Genomic DNA, 22,192 nt, shown 5'->3' on the forward strand with positions numbered 1-22,192 from the left:
CTGAATTAGTGTCCAGCTCCATAAACATGCATATATTCCTACATATGTATACACGCCTTACTATGAACACATACTAAGGACATGGAGTAAGTCATAGTGTTACACACAATCAATTGTGTGCTAAGATTAAGGAGAGAGACAACATTATGGGTTCCAAAGACTTTAATAAATCACCATATAAGTAGAGTTGCTGATTGATCATGGCTGCAGGACAAGGACTTGGGAGCCTTGCTTTTCTTGACAGCCCAGCCCTGAGCAGGAACAGAAGCAGGGCAACAGTTTCCAAACATTCCATCCTGCCCAGAAGTTCCTTAACAGGAGAGGAAATAAAATAGCTTCAGGAAGTCCCTGAAACTGATCAGATTCACTACCCCCCCACCTTGCTGCCAGAATAGGCAATGAAAGCTGAGATTGCCTCTCACAGAAAGGGAAGGTGAGCTGCAGACTTTGAGCTAAGCTGCTCTGGGACCAGACCCGCTGCCTGCCTTTGAAGATGAAGAAACCAGCCAAGCTGCCTGGAAGAGGTTTAGACCAACTGTGGCACCTGGAAAGGACACTCTCCAACTTGTTGAGCTGCCTGCAGGCTGTGCAGTGTGCTCCATGTTCCCAGCTTTGGGAGCTGTCACCCATGATGGCCGTTCCCTATCTGGGGCGAGTAGACACGTGTGTTGCATCTCCCCAGGAAAAGTCTTGTCACACAACAGGGGGTGAGGTGGTGGAATTAATAGGAAAGGATATGGAGTATGCTTCTGGAATCCTGACATTGCCCTTGCTCTGTCTTAATCTAGTAGAGATCACATCTTTTTTTTGTTTGTTTGTTCAAGAGAGGGTTTCTTCGTGTAACAGCTCTGACTGTCTTGAAACTCAGTCGGTGGACCAGGCTGAGATCTGCCTGCTTCTGCCTCCCAAATGCTGGAATTAAAGGCATGTACCACCATCTCCCAGCTTCCTAGACTTAATTTTTCCACTGGAATTTCTTTCCTTTTCTTTTTGGGATCTGGTACTATGGCTTTTTTGTTTTGGTTTGGTTTTGGTTTTTTGAGACAGCATTTCTCTGTGTTGCTTTGGCGCCTGTCCTGGATCTCGCTCTGTAGCCCAGGCTGGCCTTGAACTCACACAGATCCACCTGGCTCTGCCTCCCGAGTGCTGGGATCAAAGGTGCGCGCCACCACGGCCTGGCTTGGTACTATGGCTTTAAAGGATGTATTTCTCTTACAAAGTAAGATCTTAGGTGAATGGGCCTGTTGAAAGGCAGGTCTTGTAGTTATTCAGGAATCTGAATTTCTTCTATCATGTTATTCTAATGTCTGCCAGGTCCTTGTCGTTGGATGATTAGAATATGTTGCATTGGACTACAGATGGCAGATGAAAATAAGAGGTAATGTTTTAAGGCCTGAACCAGCATGCCATTTTGTCTCCAATTCCACCTTTGAGAACTGAATCACATGGCCAACAGCGGGTGAGATGGCTCAGCCATTAGGAGCATTTGCGGCTCTTGAAGTGACACCCATATTGGGTGGTTCATAACCGCTTTTAACTCCAGTTCCAGGGTCATCTGACACCCTCTTCTAACCTCTGCTGGCAGCTACACACAAGGTGCATATACACACAGGCAAACACACACACACACACACACACACACACACACACACACACACATAAAAATAGGACCAGGCATGGTGCTGTACACCTATAATCCCAGCATTTAGGATTAGAGGCAGAGGCAGACGAATCTCTCTGAGTTTGAAGTCAGCTTGAAGTACATAGTGAGTTCCAGGCCAGCCAAGACTATATAGCAAGACCCTGTCTCGAAAAATATAATTCCCCGAGTGCTGGGATTAAAGGCATGGGCTTTAAAGGCATGGGCTACCACACCCCGAAAGCAGCTCTTTTTTTTTTTTTTTTTTTTTGTCACTAGTTTTTGAGCATTGGCTGAAGGTGAAAACTGGGAGCTCCTTGAAGGCAGAACGTCTTCCTACATACCCTGGGAGGGCATGCCAATGTTTACAAAGTGAAGTGCTTCACGTCGAGAGCGCTGTGACATCCTGACGAAGACGCACTTACCCAATCAACTCGCAGGACACATTCCGCTACCTGTCAGGGATGGATTTAAAAGGCCGACAGACCCTACCCTCCCGAGGAGAAGATGATGACGTAAGTCAGGGAACGCCGGGAGACGCCTTCACCCCCCCCTCCACCCCTGACGCACTTCCGGCGCGACGCTTTCCCTCCACGCCTGGCCTGGGCGGTGGGGGAGGGAGGCGGTTAGTGGGCTTTAGCGCCTTTCCTGACGGCGGTAGATTTGAAGCGCTCTACAGGCCTGGGCCCCGGAGCAGGGGAGTCCGTGGCGGTGCAGGTGAGAGGCGCGAAGGCGTGTGTCGGCGTGGCGTCCGGTGCCGCGGTCCCCGGGTACGAGAGCGGGAAGGGCCCAGGGCGAGGGGCGGAGCCGCGGCGCCCGGCTGGGCCGGGGTAACCGTCTTTCCGCCGAGGTCTCCGGGCTCTTCGGGCGCGGACGGGTGGCCCCGGGGCCCGCGGCGCGGCCTGCGGCCCCCGTGGTGACCGGGACGGCTTGCCGTCGAGCCCCCCGGCGCAGGAAGCCGCTCTTCCTCCCCAGCCCCCGCCCTCCCCGCCCGGCGCACACCTCCTCCCTGACGCATTTTGCCGCACAGGCTGTAATATGGCGGCAGCGACGGCGGCCTCGGCTCCCGGGAACTAGGTTCGTTTTGGATGCTGCCAAACCGTGAGGCCGAGCGCTGCTGCGCGGTAGGTGGGACGTTTGCTCGGGGAAGGAGGCGGCGCAGCGCCGAGGGCCTGTCAGGTTAGGGTTAGGGAGGGACGGGCGCGGAGCCAGAATCCCCGGGAATAAAATCGACACGGAGCTGCTCTCCTCCTCCTCCTCCTCCGACCTTTTCCTCTGGTAGGACAGCGGTTGTCGTGCATGCCTAAGTGACACGAGGCCCTTGATGTTAAGGTTTCTCCTAAAACTCAAGTGTGGGATCTTAACCTTAGCTCTCCAGAAGTTTTCCCACGTTCCTGGGCAGCTGGAAGCGGCCGGGCCTTTGGGGAGGAGGGTTCTGTTTAGAAGATGGTTTCTGAAGCCCGTTCGCCTTCAGGAGGAACGTACTGCTTTGGCCCGTATTTACTCTGATGTCGAACAAAGTCAGCGTTAGCTGGCACCCACGTCTAACCGTTTTTGGAAGACCTTGTAAAAGCACCACCTTGTGCACTCAACTTGCTTTCTTAGCACGGTGCATTCCGGGCATTAAGAGGGTCTTTTTAGGTTTTGGTCACCAATACATTTAAGAAATAATAGAATATTTTGGAAATTTGGAGATTCCATATTAACTTTGAGAAGCTAAAACCAGAAAGGATAAAATATGCATGTTTGTGTCGTTGTCACCCTATTGTATAAAGAATAACGACTAGTAATTGCTCTTTTGTAACAGTTACTGGAAGGTTCGACTAAACGTTTTGTAAGTTTTAAAAGACTGCCATAACATTCAGAAATTGCACAGATATTTAGAATGGCTGCTGCTGCTTTCATATATATATTTTACAAACCTGAAAGTTAACTTCTGATATAGTGTCACAATGCCCATAATTCCACACTCAAGACGAAAGGTCATTGTTCAAGGCCAGCCTGAACAACTTGATGAGACTCTTATCTCAGACAAACAAAAGCATTTTCTTAGGGACTGAGGGACCACACTTTTTAATTTTAATATGTGGGGTGTAATTATTCCTGTAAAAGTTTACATTCCTGTTTAATTGTTTAACAGTTTCTTTAAAGCTTCGTTGAATTGATTGGATTGTTGTGCTTGCTCCCTAGGTGGGTTGGAGTGAATGTGTGTCTTTCACAAAAACTATTTTTCTTTCTATAAGCCAAAATTTGGACCTTGAGGTTTGCAGGCAGTACTTTGTACTTAAATATTCAGAGAAAACGGCTCTAATTGGAACTTGGTGTTTTACTGATAGGGAAAATCTTGTACTTTGCTTTGCGTTGGTGACATTGTTAAGGCAAGTACTCTACCACTGAGCTATATGCCTAACCCTTGCTCTCCACTTGTGTTTGTGTGTACGGATTCAAGACCTCACAGCTGTGAGGCAGCTACTTCATCACTGGACCACAAACCAACCCCTCAGTTTTCAGAATGCTTGTTGTGTTTCTGCAGCCAGTGGTTTGTAGATATCAAAAACATTGAAGAAAAAGGTACTATTGGGAAGAACATAGGTGAAAAAAATGTTGGCTTTTTTTTTCTTTACTTAATTCATCAGCAGTGCATGCATTCATAAATGTATGCAAATGTTTTGAGCCAGTTCATTTTCATTTCTTATTTGATCCATGTGAATACTTTTAAGAGTGAGCTAACGAAGCTAGTGTGAATGTTACAGTGCTTCCCTTGCAGGTAATTTTTTTTTTTAAGAAGGGATATATTTTTACCCAGTTATGGACATCTCAGTCCATGGTTGGCCTATTGCTTTGGGGCCTGTGACGAGGCTTTACATGTTGGGGAGCACACAGTAGAGCAAAATGTCTTCCTCTTGGAGTCCAGGAAACAGAGGGTGGAGAAGCTGTCCCAAAACTACCTTAAAGGAACACCACCTCCCTACCCCCCCACCCCCGTGACCCAACTTCATTCCATTAGTCCCCATCTCTAAAAAATCCACCGTCTCCTTATACTCCCTATAGTCCTAAAGGCTGGCAACCAACCCTTTAACATATGGCCTTTGGGGGACAATTAATATCTAAACTTTGAGATAGTGTCTTCTAGACCTGACAGGGAAGGTGAATGCAAAAATAAATAAGTAGATAGTTAGATAAATAAATAAATAAATCTCCAGTATGGTTGTCAAAACAAGACCTGCATAATGACAACACCAATTGACATGCCAGTGTGGATGGGGAAATTCCATAAGATCCTAACCTAAATGAAGAGTTGCCAGCAATTGATGACTGCTGAGAGAGGGAGAGTAAGTTTTCTTCAGAGATGAGCCCCAATAGGTTATCTAATCCCAAATAGTCCTAAGACACATGCACATATGAGCAACACTAAGTGCACTCAATAGGGTGTGTGTGTGTAACAATAATATAGAGGTCAAGACTTGAAAGGAGTTTTGGGAGGACATGGAGAGGGAGGAGTAGAAATGATTTAAATATAGTACTTATGAATGGAATTCTTAAAAAATTTGATTTAAAAAATATCAAAACTGTAACAAAGTTTCACTTCTCTTTGTATTCAGAGCTTAGTCAGTCCTCCATGGAAGTAATCTTAGAAGTAATATAGAAGGTTGAAAAATGGTTCTGTAGGTAAAAACTTCATACCACCAAGTCTGAGGATCTGAGTTCCATCCCTGGAACCCACATAGAAGAAGGAGAAAACCAACTCTTTTAAGTTCTCCTCTGATCTACACACATGTGTGTGGCATGTGCCCTCCCCCCACAAAATAAAGTTAATAAAAATTTCAAAGTGATTTGGAAAACACAAAATAATGATACTTCTATTACCAGATGTTAATGTTTCTGAAAACTGCTTACCAATGTGGCACTACTCAGCACAGTATTGGTGTTATGTTTATATGCACATATTTTTTTAAAATTTTTATGTGTGTATTGAGTGTTTTGCCTGCGTGTGTGTGTGTGTGTGTGTGTGTGTGTGTGTGTGTGTGTGTGTATGTCATATGTGCTCCTGGTGCCCCAGAAGAGTATGTCAGATCCCCTGGAACTCCAGATCTCCTGGAATTATGGATGGTTATAAACCAGCATGTGGGTGCTGGGAGTTGAACCTGGTCCTCAGCAAGAGCAACAAGTGCCCTGAACAGCTGAGCCAACTCACTAGTCCCTGTACTAGTTTTCACAAATACCATAATTTATACACTATAGATGAACAAAATAGTCTTTTCTAAAGGTACTACAGTTAAAAAATTGTTCATTTTTTTAGTGAAAGTTATTTTAAATTTTAAGTTTGACTTTTAAAACATTAAGAATTTCTAGATCATTACATTGATATACATGAATGACATTTCATTTTCATGTATCCTACCATATTTAACATATTTCTCTTTTAGAATGTCAAAGAAAGGGAACAGTAGTTTTAAATGTACTGGTTGTAAATACAATGTTTTATGCAGTTAAGGGCTTACAGATCATGTTAAAATCCTTTTTCCTTTTATTGGAATAAGGAGTATTTGCACGCCCACAATTGTATTTTCTTTGAAAATGAAATAGTGTGTTGTTTTTGTTGTTGTTTATAAAGTGCTATAATTCAAAAAAAATAAAAAAGCAAAGTACATACATAAAAAACAAAATCTTAAAGATCTGGAATACTTTTAATTAATTTAACTTACCTGAGTCCTGTAAGAAAATGGTTACCTGTCACAAACCTAGCAGATGCAGGGTGTGCTGTTTCCACCTTTAATCCCAGCAGAGGCCTGTGGAGCTCTGAGTTCTAGGCCAGCTCAAGTTCCAGGACAGCCAAGGCTGCATAAAGAGGTCCTGTCTCAAAACAACAATAAATAATAAATTAAAAAGAAATAAGCCTAGTTGATAAGAACATAGTATCTTTCTTGCTGTCTAGGTAGGTTTTGAGCTGAAGAGTGAAAAAGGAAAGAAATGAGAAGACAACAATAAAGCACTTTAATAGAAAGCATCCTAGTAGGAAGATGAAGGGAGTGGACCCGATTTCATTAGCGGTACAGACTGATGGGATTATTAATGGTGGATTCTGGGAGAGTCAGTAATAGCAGTGCATCATATGAGGAGCATACATATAAGGAGATAACAGCACAGGTTATAATAGCACAAGCTCTATCTGGGTGTTTCAGTACATGTTTGTCACTCCAGCAGTTAAGAGGTGGAGTTACCTGGGCAGCGGTGGCTCACGACTTTAATCCCAGCACTTGGGAGGCAGAGGCAGGTGGATCTTTGTGAGTTTGAGGCCAGCCTGGGCTACGGAGTGAGATCCAGGAAAGGCGCAAAGCTACACAGAGAAACCCTGTCTCAAAAAAAAAATGAAAACTAAAAATAAAACACAACAACAGAATACTAACTGCTTTCAGGCCTATTTGCATTGACCAGCGTTCTTTCTGTTTGATGATGAAGTCCTTGGCCCAGGCACTGTGCTTTGTATAGAAGACAAAGTTATAGCAGGGACCTGTGGCACAGGCCTCTTGAAAGGGACTTGAGGCACAAGCACTTGAAAAACCGAGGCTGGAGGATTCTAAGTTCATGGCCTGCCTGGGCCACTGTGTGTTCAGGACATCTTTGACAACTATGGGAGACCTTGTCTCAAAATTTTTAAGAAATAAAAACAACCCAAAAAGCCAGAAAGATTTTGAGTTGGTGGAATTTATAGACGAGTTTATAATTTTCACTGAGGAAGGACTGTTCAGCCCGTAGAGTGAGTTCCCAGAGTACTGTGGCTGAACTGAATCTTAAGGGACATGTAACCAGAAGAATGAGAAGGCGCAAAGAAGCAAAGACTAGTTGGCATCTTAATCATTTTTAAAGAATCCACTATATTCCTTTAAGAGTAAAGACTGTAATGCTGACTCTGAAACTTCAGATTACTCTTTGAATGTGAGAAAGCCACTACATTATTTATTACCTAATTACAAATACTCTACTAATTAGTTGCCTATCTATATACTTAAATCTTAAAGACCCATTAGGGTGGATATGGAAATCATTTTACATATGAAACTGCAAAATGAACTTGTGACCGCTCACTGATGTTTCCAAAATAAACAAAAATATATTTGAAGTTTAGAATTTTATGTTTATAAATATTTATTGTTGACATGCAATAGATTAATAAATATTTTAAGTAAGATTTTAATCATTTGCATAGAAAGTAAAATGTAATACAAAGGTAACAGTTATAGTTAGGATTTTGTATGCATTTTTATAACTAGGTTATGTGTGTGTGAGCTTATTAACTTTATTTCTACTTTAAAAGTATTTTCATGCCAAGCATCATAGTGCACTCTTGTAATCACAGTACTCAGGAGGTAGAAGCAGGATTGAAAGTTGAAGTTCAGCCTGAGCTACATTGGATGACTCTGCCTCAAAAAAAATGTATCTCTAATATGAAAAGAAATAAATTCAATGTCACTCACATTTCTGAGAAAGTCAGATAGGTGAAGTGAGTTTCTAACACCAAGAAGATGATAAATGGTTACAGTTCATAAGCAACAATGGAAACAGGGTCAAACTAGAACGTGCATTTCATCTCATGGGAGCAGTATATGCTGGCTGTTGTACAAAAATAGGACACTGTGCCAGGTGTGGGAATTATTTTTCAGAAAAACTCAAATCTGGCTTTATGACATCAGCTATAATTCATTAAAGCTAAGCAAATTTGTGGCAAACAGATATTCATAAGTAATCAATCACAAAAGATTTAACTATATTCTAAAACAACTGGTGACTAACTTTTTTCCTCCTGAAATGGGTCTTGCTATGTCTGGTTATAGACCGAAGACCCTCTAGAGTGCTGGGAACACAGGAGTGAATGACCATTTTCTTGAAATTTTTATGGGCTTAATTTTTCTTTTAAATTTTCTATATCTTAGTAATATAATCTTAGTAATCTTTTTCTTGAAAAAAATGAATTAGATGTTTGTCTTACTGTTTCATACTTCAGTTATTAAGAAATCTTTGAGAGTCATAAATACAGAGGAAACATATCCTATTTATAACTAGCAATTGTTAAGTCTCTAGTGATGATTAGTAATAGCATCTTAGTAATTTTGCTTATTTTAAACATTATTATTTTATATGTGTGGGTGTTTTGCCTGCATGTATGTGTGTTCACCATGTACGTGGAGGGCATTAGATCCCCTGGAACTGGAGTTAACAGGTGGTTGTGAGCCACCATATGGGTGCTGGGACTCAAACTTGGGTTCTCTTGAAGAGCAGCTAAGTGATTTTTAACAGCTGTACCATCTTTCTGACCCCATTTAGTAACTCTAGAGACATAATATATATGCCACCTTTCATGTTGCCATTGTTCATTAGGTTTGTTTTGAAATGGGATCTCTTGTTATGTAGCTCTGTGTCCTGCAAAACATTCACAGAGATCCACGTGCCTTAGCCTCCTGAGTGCTGGAGTGAAAGGTGTGGTAGCTTTTTTTTTTTTTTTTTTTAAGACAGACTATCACTCACTATGTTATCCTGATTTAGTGCCCCAGTGTTTGAGTTAAAGGAGTGTGCCATCATGCCCGTCCTTCAGTTATTTTCTATAACTGGATGTGACTCTATTGTCACAATTAAAATTTTAAGCCAAGGTATGCAAGGGTATAACTCAGTGATAGAACACAAATATCATGTGTAAGGCCCTGGTTTGAATATACCCAGCACCAAAAAAAAAAAAAAAAAAAAAAAAGACAAAAGGAAAGTCTTTTCACAGTGAAGAATATAGACCTTTCTGGGTGTTGCTTATCTCAACATGTCACAGGCTGTTTGTCAAGGCACCTTAGAAATTTAGTTATGATTATTTAAATAAAAGCATGTATGTTTTCTCTCTTCTGAGCAGATGAAATGGTCGTTTTTTGTAGTCTGTTAGTTTGGCTGTTATTCAGTACTTGCTGGCTTTGTTTCATCTGCTCTTCACCTTACTGTAGCATTCCCTACCAGGTATTATAATTGGACATTTTAAGTCCTTAAAATAAATGGTTTACAAAAACAAAAATGTCAAGTGAAAGGTAGCTGCTATGGAGATAAAGCTGTCTACATAGTATCTCACATTAGTATGTGCCTGTCATAGGCTATTACTCATGATCAGAAGTTACCTCATATGTAAAATTTAATGTGCTTTTGATCAGAATTCTATCTACCATATATTAGTATCTTTAAAATACTACGCTTTCAGGTCAGGTCATCTCAGCACTCAGGAGACTGAGGCAGGAGGATTGCCATAAATTTGAAGCCAGCCAGAACTACATAGTGAGACTTTGCTTCAGAAACAAAAACCGTTTCCTTTTCTTCATAGATGATTTATTTTGGTTTTGTTTGGAACTTTGAGTATTTCTCTTTACTATCTCACATTTTAATCAGAGCTCTCATTTTTTGTTTCTTAGGAGCAAAAGGATTGGCTAAGTTGCCCTTGGTGGGTTTTTGTTTTTTATTGTTTGTTTCTCCCAACTTAAAGGTAATGCTCATGTTCTGTTGACTAGTCATACATACTTAATATAGTTTTCTGTATAGGGTGGCAGTCTGGTTTTGGTTGATAAAATAGAAACTTATTATATGATAATGACTATGCTCTCTTTGTTCCATACTAAAATTGAGATAATAGAGATTAGTGTGACTCCTGCCCAGTAATTACTGTGCCTTAGTCTTTTAAAGTCTTTTCTATTTTCCTCAAAGTACAGTCTGATCTCTAAAAATCATAATGAGTTATCCCATGGAAACAAGTGTAAATAAATTCAAGTAATGTGTAGTTTATGTGCAGTAGAATTGGCTTTTCGTTATTAATGGAAAATCTTTGCCATTTTAGTCTGTTTGCCTAAAACTGTATCATATACACTCACAGACTGAAGTGTTGGAACCATGGGAATAAAGGTCCAGCGTCCTCGATGTTTTTTTGACATTGCCATTAATAATCAACCTGGTAAGAATATTAATGTTTCTAATTAATGGTTTTATACTAGCATTTAAAATTGATAGCAAGAAATTTAAACCAATTACCTTCTTTTTCAGCTGGAAGAGTTGTCTTTGAATTATTTTCCGATGTATGTCCCAAAACATGTGAGAACTTTCGTTGTCTTTGTACAGGTTTGTTTGCATTTTCAATTGCCCTCATAATTCCTAGAAATATTAGATGTGAGCCCTGCATGTGGACTCACATGTAATGCCAAAACCCAGGCTTAGTCAACAGCATGAATTCAAGACCAGTTTGGGCCACATGCAAGATGTGATTCATACTCCTATAAACCCAGCCCTTGGGAAACTGAGATGAGGATTGTGAGTGTAATGCCAGGTTGAGTTACCATACTAAGACTTGGGTTCAAAAATCCAAGTTAATTAATCAATTAGAAAATAATATTAGATGTAATAAGATTGTATCTGAGATTGATTTCTGTGTTTTCCAGAAAAATAGGGGCTTTTGTAGAACTTGATTCTTTTCTTCTCATTGACCTATGAATGTTTCTTTCTCCAGGTGAAAAGGGGACAGGGAAATCAACTCAGAAGCCATTGCATTACAAGAGCTGTCTCTTTCACAGAGTTGTCAAGGATTTCATGGTTCAGGGTGGTGACTTCAGTGAAGGTGAGACTTTGAGTCCCACAAAAGAAAAGACATTTATACTTTTATTAACATGAAGGTTTTGGGTGTTTTTGGTTGTGTGTGTTAAATGAGGAAGTGGAAGTCTGAAGACATAAGAGTCTGTCCTCTCCAATATGTGGTTTCTAAGGATCAAACTCAGGTTGACATACTTGGAACTGTAAGTGCCCCATTCTCACTAAAGCTATCTTGCCAGCCCATAAAGGATTTGTTTTTAGTGACTTCTTTATTATTTTTTAACTACATTTGTACATGTGGCATGTGCGCCTGAGTGCAAGTGCCTGAAGAAGCCAAAGGTGTCAAATCTCCTGAAGCCAAAGTTATTAGACTGTTGAGAGCCACCTGACCTGGGAGCTGGGAACCGAACTCAGGGATTCTGTGAGAACAGTGTGTGCTCTTAACTGCCTAGCCATTGTTTCAGCTCCATAAAGGAAGTTTTAGTCTGGTTTTCTTCTTGCTCCATTGAAGTCTTCAGTGAAGTACATAGTAATACTCAACAGAAATACAGAAAAGATGAAAACCGAGAAGAGAATTTCACCTCTTACTCCCAGTGCTAGGGAATAAGCCCAGGCCTTAAACATGCTAGTTAGATGCTGCTGAGTTGGATCTCAGGACCAACATCTTTCGTGAATTAATTTCACGGGTTTGCTTCTAGGTACAAAACAAAACATTATAGTCTCTAAATCTGTCATCATATGAATTTGATTTTTGCACAGCTAGAAGTACTTTTCGCAGTTTTTTTCAATTTTATCTATGTTGCTCTTTGTAAAGATGTAAAAAACTACATTATTTTTGAGGATACTTTGAAAAAGTATCATTAATTCCTATTAAGAGACTTGTATAGTCGTTTGACAGATCTTTTCCCCATAGATTTTTTTTTTTTAACATTTATTTATTGTGGGTGTTGGTGTGTCATGGTATGTGGAGGTTATAAAACAGTTTGCAAGGGGACAGTTTTTCCTTCCACCATGTGGGTCCCATGGATTGAACTCTAGCTGTCAGGTAGGATGGCAGCAGACACCTTTACCCACTGAGCAGTCTCATGTTTTTCCCATGAATCTTAATAGGCTTGGGTTTTTTGTTTTTTGTTTTTTTTTTTTTTGGTTTTTTTGTTTTTTCAAGACAGGCTTTCTCTGTAGTGCTGGCTGTCCTGGAACTCACTCTGTAGACCAGGCTGTCCTCAAACTCAGAGATCCACCTGGCTCTGCCTCCTGAGTGCTGGGATTAAAGGTGTGTGCTATCACTACCTGGTAAATTGTAATATTCTTACTATGGTTTCATAGGAGAAAGGTAATTTCGGATCTTGTTGTTATTGACATATATTATCTTAAAATTTGTTGTGCTTATTTGAGTGTTATTGATTCGGAATCATTTGAGTACCTACTTGATGAGAAGTATTTAGATCCTGAGATCTAAGAGTGATATTTTTCATTTCTAGGGAATGGAAGAGGAGGAGAATCTATTTATGGAGGATTCTTTGAAGGTAAAATTTTCACATCTAAATTATTTTTAATATTTTTTACTCATATAAATTACAGTAGGTCTGGAACTTGAGTTTTCATACAACTATAAGCAGATAAATATAGAAATAACCTTTTAAAAAATATTTATTTTTATTTTATTTGTATTGGTGTTTGCCTGCATGTATGTCTGTATGAGAGTATTCGATACCCTGGAACTAGAGTTACAGACAGTTGTGAGCTGCCATGTGGATGCTGGGAATTGAACCTGGGTCCTTTGGCAGAGCAGTCAGTGCTCTTAACCACTGAGCCATCTCTCCAACCCCTAGAAATAACTTAATGGTTTTTATTTTTCACTTTTGGTATTCAGGAGAATATTGTATCAAATTTCACTTTTTTTCTCATACTCTAATTAATTAAAGATTGGAAGGTAAGTTCTTTCCATTGGAGTAAATAATGCTATGGTGAAGGTCAAGTTATAATGAGTCCAAACTATGGTGCTCACCAATGAGATGGATAAAATGTAAAGAAATTACATCTGGACTCTCTTACTGTATTGCTGTTTATTTTTAGTGCAGTGTTGGGATCAAATCCCAGGTCTTGTGCATGGTAGGCATGGGAATTTTAAGTACTTTAGATTCGGTGATACTTTAGACTTGATTAGCATTCATGGGGCACTGAGTTCAGTCCTTTATGCAAGGGAGGAAAAATTAGTATTAAATCTAAAAAGACAGGGAAAAAATAGATTCATGATTGGTTCTTTATTCCTTCATAACCTATTTTGTTGTTTGTGTTGTGTTTGACAGTAAAGAACACTTCCAGCCAGGCATGGTAGCACTGATCTGTAATACCAGCACTGGGGAGGCTGAGGAAGGATTTGGAGGCCAACTTGGCTTAAATAACAAGACCCTGTTTCAGTTAAACAAACAGGAACATTTCCATTGTGAGCAAGAATGGAAAATGAATTTTTGTGAGTGTGATGTATGTGCTCATGTGTAGGCAAATAGGAGCATTTGCATATGTGTGCAGACGAGAGGAAGACACCAGGTGCTCTCTCTGTTGTTCTCCCTTAGTCCTTTGAGACAGGGTCTGTCCTTGAACCTCAAGCTAAACTATCAGCCAGCAAGGCCCAGCAGTTTTCCTATTACTGCCGCCCACAACGCTGAGGTTACAGGTGTGCAGTGCTCAACCTGGTTTTCTACATGGGTTGGGTCCTGGGATCTGAAGTTATTGGGTCCTCAGGTTTGCACAGCAAACCTCTTAACTAATTGAGCCATCTCTCCAGCCTTTAAAATAACTGTTTTGGAGCTTCTTCTTCTAACGTAACTGAAAATTTTTCTTCTCTTTAGATGAAAGTTTTGCTGTTAAACACAACAAAGAATTTCTTTTATCAATGGCCAACAGAGGGAAGGATACAAATGGCTCACAGTTCTTCATGTAAGTATTTAAGATCTAAACTGCCCCTTCTAACCTTCCCCATTGCCCTTATAAAAGAATGATTATAAGATTATAAGAGGTGAAGCAAAGAATTACTGAGGGGGATAGTAGAACAAGTTACTAGAGATAGATAACAGAAGATAGAGCTTGCTGAGAAAGTAGGAGAGGTGACTTAAAAGCATTTCACTGTCAGAGGACAAACTGAGGTTTCCATCCACCTTGGGCACCATCCAGCACTGTATTCAGCTTTCGTTTGGTTTTATTTTTTTGAGACAGGGTTTTCTTTCCTTTTTTTTTTTTTAATTAAAAAAAAATTTATTTATTTATTTATTTAAATTACACTCATGATATTAATCACATTTGTGATATTCATTCAATTATATATATGTTTTATTTTATATATATATATATTTTATTTTAAATGTCGAATGTCATTTCTTGAAGGGGGTAAGAGGTTAAATACAGGCTTACAGCACAATGGGAGGACCCCGGAGGGCACAAGTTTGCTACTGATGTTTTACAATCTTGTATCTGAGCTGTTAACTCCCGTTATTCAGGATACACAGACAAGGAACTTCCCTTAAGCATTCAGGAAGGTGGAACCTGGCAGGGAATTAGCATTGGGAGGATATCAAGGTCAAGGTCCGCAAGCAAGGCAACAGTTACCCAAAACGGGGTCTAGGGCCCTGCAGGTCCCCCTTTTATTAAAAAATGAGCTGACTTGGGTTTCGTGGGACGTCAGCAGGTCACCTTACCCATCATGGAGACGCCTGCCCAGGCCACACAGGTGCTCTGTCTTAGGTTGGTGAGTGCCCCCCCAGGCATTACCCGTCTCTGAATACTCATTATCATACAGGCTCAGTAGTGTGTGAGCTGCATGGTTAATTGCTGCCAAAGATCTCAAAGTGGCACTGGGCTTGCAATCTGTGTGTTCGATACAGAAAAGACCCACAGAGGTCCTATCTCACCCATAGCCAGTAGGCTAAAGGCAACTGAGCCATTCCCTTCCTTAACGAGCCATACTGTTCGTAGGAGTCCTTGTAAGATAGTATCTCAAAAGCAACTGGAACTTGAGTTTACAAATTTATAATTTTCAAAGCCAATCAAGATGTATATAACTACTGAATTAAATTTATCATGCCCAATAGAATGAAAGATTAACTAACTGTGGTAGCTACTTTTGTTGCCAGGAGACAGGGTTTTTCTATAGTGCTGACTGTCCTGGAACTCTCGCTGTAGACCAGGCTGGCCTAGAACTCACAGAGATCCACCTGCCTCTGCCTCCCAGAGTGCTGGGATGAAAGGCGTGTCCTACCACCCAGCTGTACTCAGTTTCTTATGTCAGTGCTAGGGATCAAACTCATGCTTGTATGTCAAGGACTTTATCTAGCTGTGAGAGATTTTTGTACCACCATGTCTCTGGTACAAAACCATGTACTAGGCTTCTAACTACATCGTTCTAAGTTTGACTTTGGGAATATAAAGGCAGTGGGGGCAATGCTTGCAAAAATATCATTAACAAAAAGTGCTTACTTTAGGTTCAGGTGAATTTGGTTTGAAACAATCTCATGCCCAGGCTCCTTGAACTTCTGGTTTAAATTGTCCTCCCTCTTAGCTTCCCCCAGTACATGTACCATTATGTTTTTATTTGGAGTTGACTCATTTTAACAAAACTTATTTTCAACACAGGATTCTACTGTATATCACAAATAATAAGCTCAAAAGCCTGGTAAAGGCGAGTAACATAGGTAAACCTGTTGGAACATGGAATCTAAGCTATTAATACCTGTGTTGAAGGAAACAGGAACACTGAGCACTGGTCACTTATTCCATGTGCTAGATACCATAATTTTCAGATATTCCAGAGAGGTCTGGAACTTGGATTTTCATGCAAAAGTACCCACAGTCAAACATTGGCAGTTAATTTTTAAATATATGAAACTAAGTGGACTGTTTCTACTCAGGTTCAGCAAGTACATTTCAGGGCCACCAGACTATGACTGTTCCCACCTCAATTCCTTTAGTACCTTCCACTTTAACTTTAAAATGTTAGGGTGAAAAGCAGTGTTGTTAAACCCATAACCTAGTAAGATGATCTGGTAAATTTTGGTAATGTCAATACAGTAGAACATCACACAACCAGGAATATTTAATAAAAACCCAGTTACATTTAAGAAATACAAGTGGACAGGAGTAACCCCACATGTCAACTACATGCAGGTCAACAGTAAGTGGTTACTGCTTTTATATTCACAACAAGCTTTTTTTTTCTTTGATTGTATGGAAAATCCTTTGCACTCATAATCAGCTTCTGCTGTGCGAAGGTCACACATGATTTCTTGTTTCCAATGTACTTTTTCTTTTTAGAGATACTAACTTTGTCTCTTTATTTTCTTCTGATGACTTCCAAAAGAACAACGAAGCCAACTCCTCATTTAGATGGGTAAAGTTTAATATTTTACATCATACTTTACTTTGTTGCTATTAAAGTAAGAAGCTTTTATTTAGATACCTTTACCTGACACTCTAGGCATCATGTTGTTTTTGGGCAAGTGATCTCTGGTCAAGAAGTTGTGAGAGAGATTGAAAACCAGAAAACAGATGCTGCTAGCAAGCCATTTGCTGAGGTCCGGATACTCAGTTGTGGAGAGTTGATTCCAAAATCTAAAGGTAAGAACAGGTACACATTTTAGGGAATTCTTATTCAAATAAGCAGAAAGATTCTAAATCTTTGGCGTAAAGTGTGTATAAATCATGTAGGTTTTGTGAGTTTAGATGTGTTTTGTGCTGTTATTTTTTTCTAATTTGTATGTGTATGCTCCTACACATATGTGTCTGTGTCAGCACAACTTCAGTTATGGTTCCTCAGAACCCATGTACAATATATTATAACTACAATATACAGTAAGTAAATTATTCTTGGAAAGAATTTTGCACAGTGCTCTACAGATAATTTTTCTTCACTACTTACTTCAACCTCTTTTGGGGGTGAGGTGGGGTGAGATCTTTCTGTGTAGCCCTGGCTGGCCTGTAATTCTTATAGATGCACACACACAAGTGCTGGGATTAAAGGTATGCATCAGCATGACCCTGCTCAATCTGTTTCAAAGTCTAATATAGGCCACATCTGCTAAATGCTTGTTTTGAAAGTGTACATTTGTTCTAGTGCACTTGATGTATTAAAAAATGTTATTTACACATAATCTTGTCAGCACACTAAGTGAACCTTACTTGGCTGAATACCTTTATAGGCATGTACAAAAAGTATATCATAAGCTATACTACTCCTGGTATTGTGCACAAACTCCTGGTATTTTCATGAGTAAACTTCTGGTATTTTTCAGTGTCATTACTTATTTTTTACTTCGTAGTAATTTGGTAAAAGTAAAACTGGATCGCCACGTTTGTTTTTGTTTTGTTTGTTTGTTGTTTTAATATGTCACCAGTGAAGGTTTTGAGTGCTCCTCAAAAGGCCGTGTTTTGTTTTTGTTTTTTGAGACAAGGGCTCACTCTGCAGTCAGGCTGGCCTCAAATTTGTTGTCTTTCTATCTTTATTCTGCCTCTGCTTTCCAAGTGCTAGAATTACAGATGAGCACCACCACCCCAAAGCCATTTTGTTCTTAATTTTTCTTAATGTAGTGCTTTACAGGAGCAAGTATGTTGTGTTCCAGCAAAATTGTTTGTACCTCTCCTAAATCTTTCTGCTTTACTTTTATTAACAACTTACAAATTCCTACATACTTTAACTAAGACAATATCTATAACCCTCTCATACAAGTATAATACCTGTTTGCTGCTGACCTTATTGTCTGAAATAAGATATAATCTATGTAAGGATAGAGCTCATGTCTAAATTTCTTCTAGAACTTTTCAACATACTTTCTAATACCTCTTTCTCCACTCCTGGCTTGGTGTTTAGTACATATCTGTATACTGTTCATTTAAATGTATTGGTGAACTTTAAGGATTACATTTTAGTTTTATTCATAATATGCCTTAATCATATTTTTAAATTTTAGTTAACACAGATTTTTGAAACTTAGCTACTAGCTCCTGGAACAATATTACTGTAACATCTTTGTTTTTTGCTTATTTACCCTTCTGTTCTTTAACTGATGTTTCTCAGTCAGTCTCTTCCAGCCCTGCCACCAAAAAAGATTGGCATGAAAAGGGCCTATCATTTAAATTTTGTTCAAAATAACTTTGATAAACTTGAAAAAGAGGGGACTTTTACAATTTTAGAGCTTTTTAATTTCAAGGTACTTTCCCTAAAACAATTTATTTTCTTTTTATAGTTAATGTCTGAAAATTGAACAAATTCCATTACTATAGAAAAATTTCAATTTCTTTCTGTTTTTCTTCAAAAGTGATGTATGAGTTAGTGGTCATTTAAGATGTAGTTGTACACTTGGTAGGAATAATGAGCTTTTCAAATAAAGCAGCTTCTGGGCCAACAAGATCGCTTAGCAGATAACACAAGCCTGGCAGCCTGAGCTCAGTACGAGAAATCACATAAATGTGGCAAGTGTATGTTCACACCACACACACACACAGTCTCATGCACTAATAAAATCAGCCATGTTGTGTTTTTCTGTAAGAAAGAATTCTAGTGAAAAATAAAGTGGGAGCTGGTAAATGAAAGTTTCTTAATCATGGGATAAAGTATTTGATAATGTCAAATGACTTTGATGGATATATCATTATTTTCATTTTGGTTAGATAGTATATACTCCCAATATTCTTTGACTTACATTCATTGCAAATTAATTTTCTCTCATAAACATAAGACGTTCAACCCCCCCCCCCAAAAAAAAAAAAAACAAACAAACAAACAAAGCTGGGCAGTGGTGGCGCACGTCTTTAATCCCAGCACTTGGGAGGCAGAGCCAGGCAAATCTCTGTGAGTTCGAGGCCAGCCTGGGCTACAGAGTGAGATCCAGGAAAGGCGCAAAACTACACAGAGAAACCCTGTCTCAAAAACCAAAAAAAAAAAAAAAAAAAGTTCAGTATGAAACTATTTTAAAATAAATTAAAAAAAAAAAGTTCAGTATGTCCCACCCTTTTTCCCTCTGATTTTTAGTTACTACAAGTGAAAATAAATAGATTTTTCAGTTTTTGAGTCTGCATACCCACTATGGTTTACCAACTCTAATGGACTTAGGTTCAGATTAATAATTGGATTCATGAAACAATGTAGGCTTCATTCCACACTAAGTTGACTAAGTTTGTGAAGTTTGTCATCTAGAGGAAGGTGACGAGGTAAGCATGGACTGCCTTAGTTTATTGAAACCATTGCTGTGGGGTCTCTTCAGCCTTTATACCTTGTTCCTGAATGCTAGTACAGTGCTGTCTCTTTACTGCAGAGTGACCCATGAACCATAAAGGACATCAAGGACAAGGACATAGTAACTTCAGAAAGGTGCTTTCTATTTTGGATTTAGTATGCTCCAATAAATATTATGTTAAGAAGTACAAGACTTTATTCAAGGACAGCCTGGTCTATAGAGTGAGATCCAGGACAACCAAAGCTACACAGAGAAACCCTGTCTTGAAAAAACAAAAAGAAAAAAAGAAGAAGTACAAGGTCCTATAACAAGGAAGCCAATAAAGAGTCCAAAGATATAGATGTTTTGCCCTTTAACTTTGTTGAATTGTCCATACTATTATATCTCCATAGGCATGTTCATCACCCAGCTTCAGCAGTTTACTCATAACCAGCCTTGGTTTTCCTACCTCCAGCTATTTCTCTCCCTCACCAACCTTTACTTTTAAGTCAGAGTTTGGCTGTATTGCCAATCTAGACTCAAATTTCTAGATATGTATGAATCCTTGCACTCAGCTATTTTCCTATTTGAAACATATTCCAGATATACATTTTTATCAACAGATCTTTTACTTTTTCCCCTAAGAAATGACTCTTTAAAAGGATAGGTAGTACCATAATCTTACACACATATTCATATTTATCAAAAACTTGGCAGTGTTCAGATCTCTAATTGTTTTATCAATATTAGTAATTTTATTGTTGTTTGAATCTGGACTCAAATAAGGTTTGAACATCGAGATTGGTCTTAAAGGCTGTTTTTTGTTGGTTTATGCAAGGCATAACTGTAGTCCCAGCTACTTGGGAAGTTGAGGTGTGGGTCATTTGAGGCCAGGAGCTTGCCATACAGCTAGGTTATTTGTCATGGAGCATTTCTCATGATTGTACTTTACGTAGTTTTGTGCTTCTGTTTCAAATAACTTAGTAGATCAATCCAAAAAAATGATTAGATTCAGCTTTGTTGTGTCCCATTCCCCATACTCCCCAGTCCTTTTTTTTTAATGAGACTGGGAGTTACACAGGGCTGTAATTGGTTACTCTGCTCTGTAATTGGTGTTCACTTAGTACCTCATTAGGAGTTGCCAAAAGGTACTCTGATAGTAGTTCTGTTGTCACTTACTGCTGGAACTCTTCTGATAAAGAGCAGCATCCCTTTGTTTATTGATAGAAATCATATAGGAAAGACGGAATGGTTTATTTATATCTTAATTTATCAGTGCTATTATGAACTGATGGACAAGTGTATTTATTTACTGTTTGCTAATTTATTGAAATTCTCCTCTATGTATATGTGTGTTGACCCATTTTTGGCCTGAGTAAGTATTTTCAAATCCATCCTTGTTCCAGGCTTTTTATTTTAGGACTCTAACCAGCTCCCAGATCATGACACAGGGACTTATTATTAGCTTTGAATCCTTGGCCTAGCTTATGCTGATTCTGGCTAGCTCTTTTAACTTAAATTAACCTGTTTATCTACCTCTTGCCTCGGGGCTTTTTACTTTTCTTTCTGTATGTCCTACTCTGTATCTGCTGACTGGCAGATGCCCAGTTGGCCCCCAGGCATCTTCCTCTTTCTCCCTCATTTTCTCTTCTCTTCTCTGGTTCTTTCCAAACCTAGATTTTTCCTCCTATCTGTTCTTTCTGCCTGCCAGCCCCACCTATCCCTCTTCTGCCTAGCTATTGGCCATTCAGTTTTTTATTAAACCAATCATATGCCTTAGGCAAGCAAGGTGAAACAGCAACACACCTTTTTATAGTTAAATGGAGCATAAACAAATGTAACACATCCTTACATTGTTAACCAAATGTAATGTAGCAAAAACAAATGTAACACACCTTTACACAGTTAAAGTAATATTCTACAGCAAAAACAAATGTAATACATCTTCTCTTTACATAGTTAAATATTCCACAACACATCCTAGTTTGAGTTAGCATAGCTTTAAATGTGTCAAGTTCTACCTATTGAAAAATTAATATGTAGTATATGTGACAACTTACGTGAACTGAAAGCTTATGTTAATATGTTCATTAAAGCACCCAAGGTTTTGTTTTTGTTTTTTTTTTTTTTTTTTTTTTGGCTTTTCGAGACAGTTTCTCTGTGTAGCTTTGGAGCCTGTCCTGGAACTGGCTCTTTTTTTTTCTTTTTTCTTTTTTTTTTTTTTTTTTTTTTTTGGTTTTTCAAGACAGGGTTTCTCTTGTGTAGCTTTGCGCCTTTCCTGGAACTCGCTTGGTAGCCCAGGCTGGCCTTGAACTCACAGAGATCCGCCTGCCTCTGCCTCCCAAGTGCTAGGATTAAAGGCGTGTACCACCACCGCCTGGCAACATCCAAGTTTTGTTTTGTTTTGTTTTTCTTTTATTGGCTGGAGAGACAGCTGTGGGTGCTGGGAACCGAACTCTTATATGTTTGGTTGTGAGCCTAGCCTTTAACGGCTGAGCCATCTCTCCAGCCCAACATCCAAGTTTTAAGAAACATTAAAAAATTATTTTCTGAGCTGAGAAGATGACTCAGTGGGTAAAGGTGCTTGCCATAAAAGCCCAATGACCTAGGTTCAGTCCTTGAACTACCTAAAAGTGGAACTCTACAAAATTATTCTCTGACTATGGCACACACATCATAGTACGTGATAATAAGAAATAAAATCATTTTCAAAAAATTGATTGCCTAGCCAGGTATAATGGCATGCACC

The 22,192-nt window shown here is 39.2% G+C and overlaps 1 protein-coding gene across 10 annotated transcripts in view; it reads left to right on the top strand.

Annotated features, from left to right (window-relative positions):
• Positions 1-2,267: 2,267 nt before the first annotated feature.
• The window catches only part of Ppig (peptidylprolyl isomerase G), a 29,020-nt gene continuing 9,095 nt past the window's right edge, over positions 2,268-22,192 (top strand). Inside the window, exons 1-9 of one of the 10 annotated variants that reach the window (XM_028881998.2) lie at positions 2,269-2,356; positions 10,078-10,148; positions 10,497-10,610; positions 10,700-10,774; positions 11,160-11,267; positions 12,721-12,765; positions 14,092-14,179; positions 16,593-16,622; positions 16,710-16,849. In XM_028881998.2, coding sequence (XP_028737831.1) covers positions 10,550-10,610; positions 10,700-10,774; positions 11,160-11,267; positions 12,721-12,765; positions 14,092-14,179; positions 16,593-16,622; positions 16,710-16,849 — 547 coding nt within the window. In that variant the 5' untranslated portion in view covers positions 2,269-2,356; positions 10,078-10,148; positions 10,497-10,549. Of the gene's footprint in view, positions 2,357-2,670; positions 2,764-9,950; positions 10,149-10,179; positions 10,611-10,699; positions 10,775-11,159; positions 11,268-12,720; positions 12,766-14,091; positions 14,180-16,592; positions 16,623-16,709; positions 16,850-22,192 lie in introns of those variants that run through there. The other 9 variants (XM_028881994.2, XM_028882000.2, XM_028882002.2 and 6 more) reach the window with 9 other exon arrangements.

Source organism: Peromyscus leucopus, chromosome 4, assembly GCF_004664715.2.
Source record: "Peromyscus leucopus breed LL Stock chromosome 4, UCI_PerLeu_2.1, whole genome shotgun sequence".
NCBI classification, from domain to species: Eukaryota; Metazoa; Chordata; class Mammalia; order Rodentia; family Cricetidae; genus Peromyscus; species Peromyscus leucopus.